Source organism: Ctenopharyngodon idella, chromosome 22 (assembly GCF_019924925.1).
Source record: "Ctenopharyngodon idella isolate HZGC_01 chromosome 22, HZGC01, whole genome shotgun sequence".
NCBI classification, from domain to species: domain Eukaryota; kingdom Metazoa; phylum Chordata; class Actinopteri; order Cypriniformes; family Xenocyprididae; genus Ctenopharyngodon; species Ctenopharyngodon idella.
The window spans coordinates 21,613,989-21,630,780 of record NC_067241.1 but is presented as its reverse complement, the minus strand read 5'-3'; the positions used below and the strand labels follow the sequence as shown (position 1 = coordinate 21,630,780).

Below are 16,792 nucleotides of genomic sequence, written 5' to 3'. Positions count from 1 at the left end.
TATTGAAACTCCACGAGTAGCGTAAATCAAGCAGTTTGTTGTTCGCTTTCTGCGCTTGTATGCAGTGCCCGATATGTTAGCTAGCTCCCCGACGATGGATTATCCCATTTCCATTATAGTTCTCGCATTAAAACGTGTGTTTTTGTTGTTCATTTTGGTGAAAACATCACTGGTTTACTGTATAATCAGGGTAGGGATATCAAAGAGAGGTTAAAAATGAAAAATAACCCTTCTATCACGCCCAGACGTTAGCCAGCCAGCTAGCCTAATGAGCTGGGTGTCAGCCAGCCGCATAGGAAAACATCTATTGTGTGTTTATATTTTAAAACGCACATGTTTATTAACCTATTTAACAAATACTGCGGCTTTTTTAAAAAAAAATTCTTTATATAACAATATTGTACGCATATTTATCCCATCTACGTAGATACAATAGCAATGTGTGTTATTTTGCTGCAGCTTGTTAATGATATTCAGTGATAATCATATTTGATTATAGTTATACACTTATACACCTCACATTTGACACTCAAAGTTATGCATTGCAACTATAAGTTGCCCAAACAAAGGGTTTAAATTTTGTTGTCATGTTTCATAGCAGTATCATAACATCCACCTTTTTTTCCTCCTCCAGCCGCCTCTGGTCCAGGCCATATTTAACCGAAATACTGATGAAGTGAAGTTATTTTTGCACAAGAAAGATGAAGTCAATTCACTGGTATGTTTTGAATGGCATATATTAGTGTGAGCATGAATTATATGCATCATCTGCATATGTGATAGCGTAACATTTTAGTATGAAATGAGATTTTCCGGATGACTGTACATATGGGCTGTGTGGGCCTTTAAAAAATTGCCAGTGTGGAAAGGAAAGTTAAAAACAAATCTGTTAACCTTTTTTTTTCTCCATTTTTGTGTCAGGACCAAGAGCGCCGCACACCTCTTCATGCTGCTGCCTGGCTGGGGGACGTTCATATAATGGATCTTCTCATCAGTGCAGGTATGAAGTTATACAGCACTGCTGCCACCACATGTAGTTATGTTTTATTGATAAAACAGATAATTCTGGTCTCAAATGCTGATTGGTCAATACAGAATTCAAGCCTTGCTACAATGCAAAAAATAGTAACATTTATGGCCCATTCACCTAAATTCAGTCTATATCAAGGTTTGAGAGTTGATGAAAAGCTAATAATTAATTTAAGGCCCCCATATACTCACGGGTAAAGTTCTTTTTTGTTCTTTGCTTAGGGTAAAAAGAAGTTCGAAATACCTTTTCGGCGGTAAACTGTTAGCAAAAAACCTGGCAATGCCCAGATGCTGAGAGCAGCATTTAGATGAATATGTAAATATGTAGTATATGTAGCTTTCCTCTCAATAACAAAATAAACGCACAACAAAAACAGCTTAACAGCAAACTGCTGTTAAGAGAGCATCTGATCATAGGCCGTATGTGTGATTTGCTGCTACTGTAATAAATCCAAACATGATTCTTGACCGTATTGTTTGTGATCACGGTTGGTGAATAAATGCAGTCCATGCAACCTTTGTGCTACAATGCAAAGTAAACATTTAACATAATTTGTTTTTAGCTTTCCAGAGAAGATTCATAAGGTTTTACCAGTTTTCTTAATGTAAAGCAGTTGAAAACTACATAGCTGCCGTCTGTTTGCAGTGTTTAGCCATTTCAAAGATGAAAATGGCTAAAAGGGGGAAAAAAAAGACAATGAGTAATGCAATTGTAACTGAATTGCTTCTCATAAAATATCTAATGTGAAGACAAATTACAAAGCACTCACCAAAACCATGCATTACCAGAAGTTGTATTAATGCTAAGTAGTGTTCAATTTACTATTACTATTACCTTGACACACTGAACTGAAGAAATAAACCGGAGAAGATTTCTGTCAAAGAAGGTGGAGCCTCAGTACCACACCTACCAATTATGTAATCGCAACAGTTCACAGGCCAAAGCAAGCTGTTTCGAACTCCAGAAACAAACTCCAAATGAGCTTCGTTTTCGCTTGATTTTGTTCGAAATTATGTCAGACCAGTCTTCGATTTTATTTGAAGTATATTGGGGCCTTAAATCTAATGTCAAGTTAAAATATACGTAGGGCTGCACAAAAAACTGAAATAGCTATGTATATTATCAAATTGTCACTATCAAATCAAAGGCTGTGATTTAATTAAGTATATAGTCACGGTGTGTTTCAGACTGAAGATCGGCTTACACGTGTGCAGCTTATAATATCGTGTTCACAGTAAATGCTGCTTCACATAAACTCCATCTCTGCAAACACTGAGATTAATGTTTATTTGGGAACTCAGTGTGCACTATGTTCACTATTTAAATTCACATAATTTCCAACAATTTGTAGACAAGTTTACAGCATTACCAATATTACCAATTACCAGTATTATGTCAAAATAAAAGCCCAATTTGGCCTAATTTAAGAAAATATTTGTCTTGTAAATTGTAACTTTCCATTAGCAGTAGAGTCTTTGTGTCTGGATGTCTCAGCAGTAGCAATAGGAGACATTTGCAACCTTGGCTCAGCCAGTGGCGTGAATTTGTGACCTGTTTGGAAACAATCATTATTTTTGCAATTTCATTTGCTGATGGAAATTACATACTTAAATGTTTTGATAAAAAAAAATGTTTATAATGTTTTTTTTACTATTGTGTAAATTGTCAAAGCTCTTGCTGCATGTCATAATGCCCTTTAGCTATGAATGGATTCACAATACAGAAAGACTTTGTCAAAAAAGTATCTCACTTTTTAAAATCTTCATTCTTTTTTTTCTTTTTTTCTTTTTTTCTTTTTTTTTTCTTTTATTTATTTATTTATTTATTTATTTTTACTTAACTGTATAGGTGCGAATGTCAATGCAAAGGACCATGTGTGGCTAACACCATTGCACAGAGCGGCTGCTTCCAGAAACGAGGTAAGCAGCCTGTGTTAATTTAGGCTATGTTCAGATTGCCAGCAATAATTAGATTTTTTTTGGGTTTTTTTTTTTTTGTTGCATATACAGGTTTTATCCAGATGAGTTTTTGAATGTCTGGACAGCAAAAAAACACATCAGATTTTTTCAAACCACATTTGGAGGTGATTTGAAATGCGATTTCAATCAGATTTTTACAGACTCATCTCAGTCTGGTTTCTCTGGCTGTCGGAAATGCCGGAAGTATTCATACATTCATACACGTATATCAGTCTCCTCTGTTGCCAAGTTTTTGTTGTGCGACGGAGGAGTCCTACACCGCAGCTTGACAGGGTGCTTATTTGGAGAGCGAGGTGATGCTCCTCCATTTTTTTCCTGCACCCTATTTGAAAGACTGTACACATACATGGGTAATTCTTACGTTGTTGTACCAAAGCAACCCTTGCAGATGGGTTGGTTATGTCTGGACACACAAATCTTATTTTATCACTTGCAATTAATAGGTCAGACAGTCTGCCTGAAAAGATCTGGTTTGAGGAAGAAATCTCCTTTGCCTGCAGTCTGAACATAGCCTTACATGCCTGAATGGAGGCTCATTCTGTGTAACAGCTTACTCATGCCATTGTTTAGCATTTTAGCAGTTTAATATGATTCATGCATTGTTTTGTTTGTTTTTTACCCAGAGGGCTGTGGGGCTACTGCTGAGGAAGGGAGCTGACGTGACCGTACGGGATAAGTTCTGGCAGACACCACTGCACATTGCAGCAGCCAACCGAGCTACGCGTTGTGTCGAGGCCCTGCTGCCCCACGTGACCAGCATGAATATGGCCGACCGTACGGGCAGATCGCCCCTGCATCATGCTGCTCAGAGTGGATACCAGGAGGTAGGGTGAAATTAGTCATCTAATGCACTTGTGTGAATTAAAAGACAAGGTGGATCACATCAGCCCTCAACGTCTTTATTTCAGCACTCCACAAGGCTGTGAAAGTGCAAATTGCTAATAGAGCAAATACAGATACTTCCATTTTGACGTGTCTCTTTGTAAATGTTTTAGGTTCCTTAGGTTTACCTTCACTGCATTTAGTCTGCGGTCCTCATTTGGAAATGTTTATTTAGATGATACAGTACAAAATTTCAGTAGTAGTTGGCAGTAATTTTTATTTTATTTTACAATTTTAGGCCTATTATTATTATTATTATTATTATTATTATTATTAATCTACTGATCGCAGTTATTCAAGATAACCACATATTTTGTACACAGTAAGTTAAATATTTTCTAAAATTTTTTTTATATATTTATTGTGTGTGTGTATATATATATATATATATATATATATATATATGTGTGTATATATATATATATATATATATATATATATATATACACACAAATTTTGTGTACAGTCACAATAGTTTAATTTTTTTTAAATATTGTATATTTTTGCTGAATTACTGCTGAATTTTTGCTGAATTATTAAATCACCTGTGTATTAAACTAACACTTTAGATAAAATTATTCAAGATAATCGACTAACGGTATGATAATGCTTTTAGAGCTTTTAGTACATTTAGTACTCAATACTGCAAAAACTAGTATCATTACAATAAAAAATTAGTCAACATGGTGCTAAAGTACCAGTACTTTTGACTTCCCTAGTGCCAGTCGGTTTTAAATCTAGGCCTGTATGTGTTAAAATTGTGACTTTGCTTTTTTTATTAGTTTCTCATGGGTGCCTCTAATGCCTAGATGGTTTTGATTAAATAGATACAATGTGACTTTGTGCTTTTGCTGCCAACTAGATGGTTAAATTGCTGCTGAACAAGGGAGCAAATCTGAGTGCCAGTGACAAGAAGGACAGGCAGCCCATTCATTGGGCAGCTTACCTTGGTAAGTCCATATTTGGATCATCTTGAATTGTTTTACTTGTTTTCTGTAGCTGAATAGTAATTTTCCTTGTGTTAGATTGTGTTTCATCATCTTTTGCTACTTAGTGGTGATTCCCGTTATTTCTAGTAAAAACTAACCTGATTGTTTCTCTCAGGACATCTGGAGGTGGTTAAGCTGCTGGTGTCTCAGGGCTCGGATAAGAGCTGTAAGGATAAGCGGGGATACACCCCTCTCCACGCTGCTGCTGCCAGTGGCCACGTTGATGTGGTCAAGTACCTGTTACGCAATGGAGCCGAGGTCAGCGGCAGGGCTTTTCTCACGATTGCGACTTTTTCTCAGAATTGCAAGCTTATTCCCTGGTTTCACAGACAAGGCTTAACCCTAGTCCCAGTCTAAAATGCATGTTTGAGCTGTTTTAACTGAAAGCAACTTGTACTGACATATCTTAAAATATGTCACTGCCATTGTTTTGTTTCAAGATGCACACCAGTATTTTTTTCCACATGTTTATAAAAGCTACTTAAATGTCCTAATTGAACTAAGGTCTAATCCTGGCTTACTCTAAGCCCGCTCTGTGAAACCAGGCCTATATCTCGCAATCCTGACTTTATAACTTGCAATTGTGAGTTTATATCTCGCAATTCTGAGAAATAAAGTAAGAATTGCAAGATGTAAACTCACAGTTGCAAGGAAAATAAGTCAGAATTGTGAGATGAAAAGTTGCAATTACCTTTTGTATTTATTTTTTTTTTTTTATATTCTGTCTCTGAAACAAGCTACCATGAATATCATAAATAATTTGGCAGGTAACCAAATGACTTGTCAATAAAAAAAAAATAAAAAAAACGTAAGGATCAGTACAAATTGGTTATGTCCAGTGTTGGGAAAGTTATTTTTAAAAGTAATGCATTACAATTTTGTGTTACTTCCAAAAAAAGTGACTAATTGCGTTACTTAGTTACTTTTTATGGAAAGTAATGTTACGTTGCTTTCAGGAGAAGAAAGTTCAGCACTCTTCAGCAATAAAAACAAATGTGATGTTTATCTAACGTAATTTTTGCTTATTATTATGGTTAAATTAGATCATCAAAGGTCAGCGGTTAATAAACACAAAGTATTTTTGTATTATTTAACATATATAATTACTGCAGGTTTGCATGTAACTCCTGTTATTGTAATGTTTTACCCCCAACACTGGTTATGTCACAGTCATGACCCATGATTTTCTACTTGCTAGGTGGTTGCAAAAATCTGTGTAGTGCAGGATGAGTCATCAATATTTTTAGTCTGTTTCTGGAGAGAATAATTGTTGATCCTCGGTTTACAGGATGTTTTATGCCATGGTGTCTGTTTCTCAGATTGATGAGCCTAATGCCTTTGGAAACACTGCTCTCCATGTGGCCTGCTACACGGGACAGGAAGCCGTAGCCAACGAGCTGGTGAACCGTGGGGCCAACGTCAACCAGCCCAACCACCGTGGCTACACGCCCTTGCACCTGGCTGCCGTGTCCACCAATGGGGCTCTTTGCCTGGAACTCCTGGTCAACAACGGTGCTGATGTCAACATGCAGGTCTGGATAGGGAACGGGACTGGTTTACTAAGACCCCTCTCTGATTGGATGATCTAAATTTACTTTTCTTTTTTCTTTTCTTTTTTTCTTTTACACTGTCACAGGTTTTTAAGCTTTAAGCAAGAATCAGAACTCTGTTTTTTTGTTTTTTTTTAAGTTGGATGTTTTTTCTTTCTTTGCAGAGTAAAGAAGGGAAAAGCCCTTTGCACATGGCAGCCATTCATGGACGTTTCACTCGCTCTCAGATCCTCATTCAAAACGGTTAGTTCTCTATCCCTTTCAACTTGATTTCCAATTATTTTGTAATATTTAAACCCTGTAATGCCCATTGTTGTCTCCAGGTGGGGAGATAGATTGTGTGGACAGATATGGCAATACTCCTCTTCATGTTGCTGCTAAGTATGGCCACGAGCTGCTTATCAGCACCTTGATGACAAACGGTGCTGACACAGCCAGGTAAAGAACCATGTGTTTGTTGAATGAGACTGAATGTTTTAATAATGAGATGAATTTATTATTTATTTATTTATTTTGGTAGTGATTGGGGTAAGATCATCTCATAAATATTGACAACTGTGCATAATGTCTCTACCATATACAACCTACAGCAAATTATCTGGCTAAAGATCATGAATTACTTAAAACATTTATGCAAAATGATATATGTGAGGCTAAAACAGTGTTATTTTAGTAATATGTATAGTATCTCACAGAAGTGAGTACACTCCTCACATTTTTGTAAATATTTTATTATATCTTTTAATGTGACAACAATGAAGAAATGACACTTTGCTGCAATGTAAATTAGTGAGTGTACAGCTTGTATAACAGTGTAAATTTGCTGTTTTTTTTACAACCATTAATGTCTAAACCGCTGGCCACAAAAGTGAGTACACCCCTAAGGGAAAATGTGTAAATTGGGCCCAATTAGCAATTTTCTCTCTCCGGTGTCATGTGACTCGTTAGTGTTACAAGGTCTCAGGTGTGAATGGGGAGCAGGTGTTAAATTTGGTGTTATCACTCTCACTCTCTCATACTGGTCACTGGAAGCTCAACATGGCACCTCATGGCAAAGAACTCTCTGAGGATCTGAAAAAAAGAATTGTTGCTCTACATAAAGATGGCGTAGGCTATAAGAAGATTGCCAAGACCCTGAAACTGAGCTGCAGCACGGTGGCCAAGAACATACAGCGGTTTAACAGGACAGGTTCCACTCAGAACAGGCCTCGCCACGGTCGACCAAAGAAGTTGAGTGCACGTGCTCAGCGTCATATCCAGAGGTTGTGATTGGGAAATGGACGTATGAGTGCTGCCAGCATTGCTGCAGAGGTTGAAGGGGTGGGGGGTCAGCCTGTCAGTGCTCAGACCATATGCCGCACACTGCATCAAATTGGTCTGCATGACTGTCGTCCCAGAAGGAAGCCTCTTCTAAAGATGATGCACAAGAAAACCCACAAACAGTTTGCTGAAGACAAGCAGACTAAGGACATGTATTACTGTCCTGTCCTGTGGTCTGATGAGACCAAGATAAACTTATTTGGTTCAGATGGTGTCAAGCGTGTGTGGCGGCAACCAGGTGAGGAGTACAAAGACCAGTGTGTCTTGCCTACAGTCAAGCATGGTGGTGGGAGTGTCATGGTCTGGGGCTGCATGAGTGCTGCCGGCACTGGGGAGCTGCAGTTCATTGAGGGAACCATGAATGCCAACATGTACTGTGACATACTGAAGCAGAGCATGATCCCCTCCCTTCGGAGACTGGGCCGCAGGGCAGTATTCTAACATGATAACGACCCCAAACACACCTCCAAGATGACCACTGTCTTGCTAAAGAAGCTGAGGGTACCTAAACCCTATTGAGCACCTGTGGGGCATCCTCAAACAAGGTGGAGGAGCGCAAGGTCTCTAACATCCACCAGCTTCGTAATGTCGTCATGGAGGAGTGGAAGAGGACTCCGGTGGCAACCTGCGAAGCTCTGGTGAACTCCATGCTGAAGAGGGTTAAGGCAGTGCTGGAAAATAATGGTGGCCACACAAAATATTGACACTTTGGGCCCAATTTTTACATTTTCACTTAGGGGTGTACTCACTTTTGTGGCCAGCGGTTTAGACATTAATGGCTGTGTGTCGAGTTATTTTGAGGGGACAGCAAATTTACACTGTTATACAAGCTGTACTCTCACTACTTTACATTGTAGCAAAGTGTAATTTCTTCAGTGTTGTCACATGAAAAGATATAATAAAATATTTACAAAAATGTGAGGGGTGTACTCACTTCTGTGAGATACTGTACATACTATTATAGCAGGGGTGTCCATACCTGCTCCTGGAGGACCACTGTCCTGGAGAGTTTAGCTCCAACCCCAATTAAACACACCTGAACCAGCTAATCAAGGTTTTTAGGCATACAGGAAACTTCCAGGCAGGTGTGTTGTGGTTAGTTGCTCTGCAGGACAGAGGCCCTCCAGGACCGAGTTTGGACACCCCTGCTATAATAGTATATACATATTACTAAAATAGCAATGCTTTAGCCTCGCATATATCAGTTTGTGAGTTTTCGTTTTAATTTGTTGAAGGTTTAGTATTTTTATGTGCTTGTCATTTTCATTCATATTTAAATTTTGATATAGATATTTTTTTTTTTTTTTCCTCCGGTTTTCATTTTAGTAATCCAAATTAAATTTGTTCAGTGAACAACTCCAGGTTTAGGTTTTTCATCTAGTATTTATATATATATTTTTTTTATTTCATTTCAGCTTTATTTAAATTGATTTTTAATATTTTGTTGGTATAGTGTCACTAGCTCAATTAATAATGATAACTAGAAATATAATATAAAGAGTATTAATGTTACAGATCATTACAAAATGTTGAAAGTTGTATCACAACATTCAGATATTCTGATTATTACACTTTTTCACTTTTTCCATGCTTGTTTATGAAGATGTCTATAATATGCAGTGAAATAAGACATTGCAAGTGAATTGTGCATTAATAAATAGTTTCTCTGGCATAGAGAATAATTTCAGACACCCAGACATATAATGGTTTTATCTCACATCTCACTTCTCCTAGTCTTGCTGACAGTTTACTTAAAGGTGGCACAGCTTAACCCACTCTATATACACAAGAGACAAGGAATTTGCATTTACAAGGAAACTTGATACTAATCTCGTCAGTTTGCATGTAATCTGCTTCTGTGGCATGTGTAGTGAAATAATTTACTTGTTTGTCCTCTTTCTAAAGACAAGGGATTCATGGGATGTTTCCTCTACACTTAGCTGTGCTCTACGGGTCCTCTGACTGTTGTCGTAAGCTACTTTCCTCAGGTATGCACACTTCCTCACTACAAAATACAGTAAAGGCCTAAAGAAAATGCTTTTGTCCCTAGTCTGTATTATGTCCTTGTGCCTTATGGAAATGCACCAATTGTAACAAAGTGGCACTAAACAATTGTCATGTTATGTACAAAGGTATTTACATGGTGATTCAAATAATACCATGATTATGCCATGGTACTTTTGTAATGTACTTTTGTGTGCTTTTTTTGTGATAGATTAAAGTCTTGATTTTCTTTTAATTTTCTTCCATTCTCACATGACCGATGTGCATCCAGCTAAAATGAAAGTGTATTCCTCTAACTATCATTGCAGTGACTGTGTGTGTGTCTTTTGCAGGTCAGCTCTACAGCATTGTGTTGTCAATGAGTAAAGAACACGTGCTCTCGGCCGGATTTGACATCAACACCCCAGACAATTTTGGGAGGACCTGTCTACACGCTGCTGCCTCTGGAGGGTGAGACTGCAGTTCTACTTAGAATGGGCTATTTAAAAAGCCACTGGCCCACTTTTTCAGGTTTCAGGTGTCCCCAATAAGAGTGTTTTATGCACACAAATGCTAACCAAGGTCGTTTTGGAGATGTCACTCAACAGCCACCATCTAAAAGTAATTGAAAGATGTGTAAAAGATTTATTTATGCCTATGCTTTATTCTCTCTACTCAGAAATATTGAATGTCTCAACCTGCTCTTAAGCAGTGGAGCTGACATGAATAAGAAGGACAAGTTTGGAAGGTACGCACCTACTTTCTTTAAAATGGGATGCTCATAAATTGTCATGAACATGTCTTTAGTGTGCCTCATGAAAAGAATCCTCATGCCAACTTGCCAAGTATAATTTCTTATTTTTACTTTGGATATTGGTATGAAATATGATGTGGATATCTTTTTATGAGATTGAGCCGTATGATAAGTGTTAATTTCTGTGTCTCTCCACCAGGACTCCTTTGCACTATGCGGCTGCTAACGGGAGGTATCAGTGTGTGGTCATTCTGGTTGGAGCGGGGGCAGAGGTCAATGAGCGCGACCGCTCTGGCTGTACACCTCTACACTACTCGGCTGCATCGACTGCATTCTGCAGGTGAAATGCGCTTACACATATCTGTTAAATATAATAGTTGTGCACTATTGTTGTATACAGCAGTACTAATGTCTAGTGTCTTTCTCAGAACGGACCGGCCCCATGCCAGCACCCATCAGAACCAAGAGGATGGGGAGAAGGAATCCTTCCTGTAAGTCCACAACAAATATTTGTTCCTTAAATTTGACAACAATACAATTATGTACACTACCATTCAAACGTTTGGGCTCAATAAGAGGTATATAATACTCATAGTATTATACTTAAGATAGATAGATTAGCAATATTAAAGGGTTAGTTTACCCAAAAATGAAAATTGTCATCAATTACTCACCCTCATGTCATTCCAAACTCGTTAGACTTTTGTTCATCTTCTGTACACAAACGAAGATCTTTTTGATGAAATCTGAGAGTTTTCTGTCCCTCCATAGACAGCTACACAGCTACCACTTTGACGCTTCAAAAAGTTTTTAAAGAGATTGTAAAACTAATCCATTTTCTGAAGAGACTCAATCGCTTTATATGTTGAACAGATTTACTTTAGGCCCTTATTCACATAAACATTCATCAACTCACATCAGTTGTGGTAAACTGAAGCTCAAGCATGTTTGCTTGACGCGTGCAAGAACCAATGAGGTTCATTCTTGTTTTACGCAGCATGTTTGAGCTTCTGCAAGAGGTTTGTTCTTGCGTGTGAAGCAGGTTCGGTTGAGCTTTTATGTTCACTTATCAATGTTTATGTGATTTAAAAGCCTAAATTAAATCTGTTCATATAAAGCGATCGAAAATTTGGACTAACCACTCAATTCATATGGATTAGTTTTACGATCTCTTTATGAGGCATCAAAGTGGTAGTTGCTACAGAAAGCTCTCAGATTTTATCAAAAAGATCTTCATTCGTTTTCCGAAGGTGAACGAAAGTTTTACAGGTTTGGAACGACATGAGGGTGAGTAATTAATGACAGAATTTTCATTTTTGGGTGAACTATGCCTTTAAAATAATATCTGAAGGATCAAGTGACACTGAATACTGGAGTAATGATGCTGAAAATTCAGCTTTGCCATTAGGGCTGCACAATTAAATCGCACGCGATTTGGCAAAGGCTGCTATTATTTTATGCGTAGCTTGTCAGAGCTGTACGGCTCTGTGATCAGACATATAATGGTAAATGCTTCTCCATCTGAAAGCCAGAGGGCGCTCTCGCGCAGAAACTGCAAATATGCCCTGCCGCCGAAGTAGATAACGCACGTCATTCCAGGAAATCCCTATGGGCATCATACTATCGCTATAGCTGAATAAACAGAAGATAGAAACGCTTTGTTTGATTAAACATGACTAATAAACACACGACTGCCTTATTCTGTGTAAGAAGCCACATCATCTCACAGAAGGATGCTCAACTGTCGTTATGAAGTGAGTTTGGAGTAAAAACATGTTATTAAATGTTGTCTTTTGTTGGACAAGATGTTAATAAATGCTTCTCATGTCTGGAAAGATGTTTGACGCGTGTTGCTTTTTCAAATGTACATTAAAAGTGACTCAAACTCGTAGTGCTTTCAGATGGATTAGCATTTGGAGCCATACTTCATTGACAAGCCATGCATAAAAAAATAATTGCAGCCTTTGTGGTTTCATAATCACACTAAGCCAAATCGTTTAAGCACGATTTCAGTGTTATTTGTCTAATCGTCCGATTAATCGTGCAGCCCTACTTGCCATCACAGGAATAAATTGCATTTTAAAATATATTAAAATAGAAAACAGTTGTTTGAAATTATAAAAATATTTCACAAATTTTGGGTTTTACTGTATTTTAATTAAATAAATTAAGCCTTGGTGAGCATAAAAGACTTCTTTCAAAAACATTAAAAAAAATATTTTTGAACCCCAAACATTTGAAAGGTATTGTATAAGTAAGAGCAAAATTGTTTTGAGTTATTACTGCTTATTATTTCAGTATTTAAATCCCATAAATTGATACTTTTAGGTGTGTGGAGCATTTGTTGGATAACGGTGCTGATCCATCTCTGTGCAACACTAAAGGATACAGTGCTGTGCATTACGCTGCGGCCCACGGCAACAAACAAAACCTGGAGCTGGTGAGATTCACCATTCACTCTAGCATTGTTCACTGTGATTTTTACTATTTATTTTATTTTTTAAATCAAAGTTAAACACTTATATATGCTATATCAATTTTTGTTCTTTTTTCTGTAGCTTTTGGAGATGTGCTTCAACACAGTTGGAGACAAGGAAAGCAATGGGTCCGTCAGCCCACTACACTTGGCGGTACGTACAAAACAACAGCTTCTACTTATTTAGGACATATAAATTGGCAGATATTCTGTAATTCTGCAGAACTCTGCCCCCTGTTGGTACAATGTAAATATTGATCTTTCCTTGTTTCTTTTCCTATCAGGTGGAGTCAGGTCACTGGGAATGTGTCACAGTGTTAATTGAGTCTGGAGCATGTGTGGATGCATGTGACCCGGTGGGGCGCTCTGTGCTGTATGTGGCCTCTCAAAAAGGACACGCCCGCTGCGTAGAGCTCCTGCTCGGCCAGTCAGCATCTTGCCTGCTCACAGAACACTGTAGCAAATGGGGTCCTCTTCATGTTGCAGGTACAGAATGCATGTATGTGTGAATTAGCTTGTGAAACTTATCTTTGTGTGGGAGTTTGACACATCCTTGTGTTTGTTTGTTGACAGCTGCCAACGGCCACTCAGAATGTCTGCGGATGCTGCTCTGTAGTGAGGGAGGAGCCGACCTTGTTAATGTTACAGACGCGGAGGGACAGTACGTATGAGCTCATGGCTTATTTACGGTTTCTTTTGTCTTTTTTTTTTTTTTACTAATTTTTTACTCACAGCATTCAGTATTAATATACAAGGAAACACATAACAAGTATTGCATCTTGCTTAATGTGATTTAATAATCACCCAAATATGCAACGGTTTGGAATGAGCTCATTAAAATATAGGAATTTTTTTTGTACTATTGAGTTTGTATTATAATATTAATGTAATTGTATTTATATTTTATAATTAAATTGATTTGTATTAATACAGCTAAAACATCTATTATTATTATTATTATTATTATTATTATTATTATTATTCAAATTAAATTATTAAAAATTATAACTACTTGAACTCCAAGATCTTTGTGAAATGAAGGCTTGACCCTGTTACAGGACCATATTGCAATTAAATAAAAATTATTGCGTAATAATATTCTACTAATATTCCTAATAATAATAATAATAATAATAATAATAGTAGTAGTAATAATAATAATAATAATAATAATAATAATAATAATTATCTGTAAATATCTATACTCAGGTTGCCTGGGTTTTAAAAACTTGAATCAAAAAAGAGATGTAAGCATTTATAAATATTTTGGTTTATTTTTCACGTCACACCTAATGCAATGTTTATTTACAGCTATTTGCTGAAATCATACTTTTCATACTATATATATTTCATAGATGTAAACAAAAAAAGACACATTATTAATTCCAGTTGTTTGTATGAAAATTGTAAAAAGAGAGAAAATCATAATGGTAGCAGTGCGAACACAGAACAAGCAATGCATAGTGCTTCCATTTTGGATAAGAGATCCTCATATACAAATTTTAGATAAAAATAAAAGATTCCCAAACAATGCTGAAAAAGGAAACTGTATTTTCAGATTACAGTTGTTGATCTTCTCACTGTTTCTCTGTCTTCATAGAACTCCACTAATGCTGGCAGTGTTGGGGGGACACACTGACTGCGTGCATCTGCTGCTGGAGAGAGGAGCTTGCCCTGATATGCGAGACAGGAGAGGAAGAACAGCCTTACACAGAGGGGTGAGATCCTGAAAACATAAGTAAAGTTTGCATCGTAGACCTCAATGCGAGGGGTTTCTAACCAGGACTGTTTCTGTAGGCGGTGATGGGTCGGGAGGACTGTATAACCGCCCTGCTGTCCCACAATGTCTCAGTCCTTAGCAGAGATTTTCAGGGGCGAACCGCGGTCCATCTGGCTGCCTCTTGCGGCCATGCTGACATTCTCTCCAATCTTCTTTCTGCTGCTGACCACTCCCATCCCCACGACCCAATCACAGACCGCCACGGCTACACACCCGCACACTGGGCAGCCTATCACGGTAAGAGTTCAGACCTTATGAGCCTTTTTCACATTACTAAAACTGTAATAAGTTAAATAAGTGACATGCTTTATTTGTGAAACAGGTCATGAAGACTGTTTGGACGTTTTACTTGAACTTAAACCATGTAGTATCCAGGAGGGAAACCCCTTCACCCCACTGCACTGTGCTCTGTGAGTATTGAACTATTTCTCTTTTCAGTTTCAAAGGTTATGTACTTATTTTCGATGTTGTAATAAATCCTCGGAAGACAGAAACTGAACTAGAAATAGTCAGGGGAAAAAAACAACAAAAAAAAAGTCATGTTATCCACTCTAAAATAATTTTAATCCTTTAATTTTTTGCTTATTTTCTTGTATTTGCAGTTTGGATTTTTTAGTTTAGTTTAGTACGGTTTTGAAGTCACGGTTCAGTACGGGTACAGCAGGTGGGGAGAAAACTAAACGTAAAATTGCTTTTTTTTTTTTTTTTTTTTTTTTTTTAAACGGTTTACTGAACAAATTGTGTTTGTCTTTAAGTAATTTTAATTTAATATATTTAAAGATACTTAAGGATAAAAAAATGATCTCTGTTAATGCTACCAACTATGTAGGGAGCCCTTACTTGAACATTATGCTACTATAATATTTAAGGTTAACAACAGAGCCAAAATATTAGCTTAAGTTCGATCTCTAATTGATTTTTGTAGATATAATCAACACTCAAATAACAAATTGTATGCAAACATGTAAGCTGCACATAAGGCAGTGTTTGCATTAACTTCTAAATCTATTTAAATAAAACTATATTAATTAAATTATGAATAATTTAAGGCATGCATTTCCTAATCGCCATGCTGCATGTTCTTATCATCTCATTGCAGCATTAATGGCCATAGTGGTTCTGCTGAGCTGCTGTTGGAATCCAGTGGTTGTAATTCGCTGGTAAACATCAGGGATGCCAAAGGAAGGTTAGTGCAAGTACATATTAAAATACAATTGCTGTGTAGTAGCTGTCAAATAGATAAAAATTTTACATAAATTCTACTAACTAGCTACCAGATAAATGACTGTTCTGACATCTTGCTCCCAGGACCCCGCTTCACGCGGCCGCAGTTGCCGAGGACGTGGCTGGGCTGCAGCTGGTTCTGCGGCATGGAGCTGACATCAATGCCGTGGACCACTCAGGGCGTTCTGCACTGATGGTGGCTGCCGATAATGGCCAAAGCGGTGCAGTAGGTAAGAGTTTTACCATGTGTCATATGAGTAATCCCAGACTGAAACCCTCACACATTGTAAAACATGTGACTCCTTAGAGTTTTAATAGATGTTTTTATTGTTGTATGCAGCCCTGCTGCTGCACAGAGCCAAAGCTGACCTGTCCCTCCTGGATGTGAACAAGAACACTGCCCTGCACCTGGCCTGCAGCAAGGTAACAAACATAGCGAGGGCCCTATGAAATCCCTTTTTCTTTTTTTTTCTTTTTTTCTCCATTTAAATTTTTCTAGATTTGTTTTAATGGTTAAATTAAATTTTAGCAATCAAAAAGTATGTCACTTTCATTGAAATCATGAACCTTTAATACAATTTAACAACAATTTATTAAGTTTAACAATAAAATGCATTTTAGGGCATTTTTGAAAATGTAATCAAATAAAAATGTAACAATTCCTTTTTTTTATTCTTGGCCAAAGAAGTACTGCACAACAAAGATTTTCTGTTAAAATTAAATAAAACATGCAAGACAAAATGTGATTCCTTAAATTAAGTGTTTTGTGTGTGTTTGTGGAAATCATTGGGCTCTACATAGCACTCTATTTAAATAAAAGTATTT

At 37.3% G+C, this 16,792-nt stretch overlaps 1 protein-coding gene across 1 annotated transcript in view; it reads left to right on the top strand.

The window, feature by feature from the left end:
* The window catches only part of ankrd52a (ankyrin repeat domain 52a), a 29,987-nt gene that overhangs the window by 177 nt on the left and 13,018 nt on the right, over positions 1–16,792 (top strand). The window contains exons 2-25 of the mRNA XM_051879858.1: positions 635–718; positions 922–1,000; positions 2,879–2,949; positions 3,633–3,833; positions 4,754–4,841; positions 4,996–5,138; positions 6,200–6,412; positions 6,595–6,673; positions 6,754–6,868; positions 9,656–9,738; positions 10,087–10,204; positions 10,413–10,481; positions 10,687–10,827; positions 10,916–10,978; positions 12,816–12,927; positions 13,046–13,117; positions 13,248–13,449; positions 13,537–13,624; positions 14,564–14,681; positions 14,761–14,980; positions 15,066–15,153; positions 15,843–15,929; positions 16,052–16,197; positions 16,308–16,390. Of these exons, the coding sequence (XP_051735818.1) occupies positions 635–718; positions 922–1,000; positions 2,879–2,949; positions 3,633–3,833; positions 4,754–4,841; positions 4,996–5,138; positions 6,200–6,412; positions 6,595–6,673; positions 6,754–6,868; positions 9,656–9,738; positions 10,087–10,204; positions 10,413–10,481; positions 10,687–10,827; positions 10,916–10,978; positions 12,816–12,927; positions 13,046–13,117; positions 13,248–13,449; positions 13,537–13,624; positions 14,564–14,681; positions 14,761–14,980; positions 15,066–15,153; positions 15,843–15,929; positions 16,052–16,197; positions 16,308–16,390 (2,763 nt within the window). The remainder of the gene's footprint in view (positions 1–634; positions 719–921; positions 1,001–2,878; positions 2,950–3,632; positions 3,834–4,753; positions 4,842–4,995; positions 5,139–6,199; positions 6,413–6,594; positions 6,674–6,753; positions 6,869–9,655; positions 9,739–10,086; positions 10,205–10,412; positions 10,482–10,686; positions 10,828–10,915; positions 10,979–12,815; positions 12,928–13,045; positions 13,118–13,247; positions 13,450–13,536; positions 13,625–14,563; positions 14,682–14,760; positions 14,981–15,065; positions 15,154–15,842; positions 15,930–16,051; positions 16,198–16,307; positions 16,391–16,792) is intronic.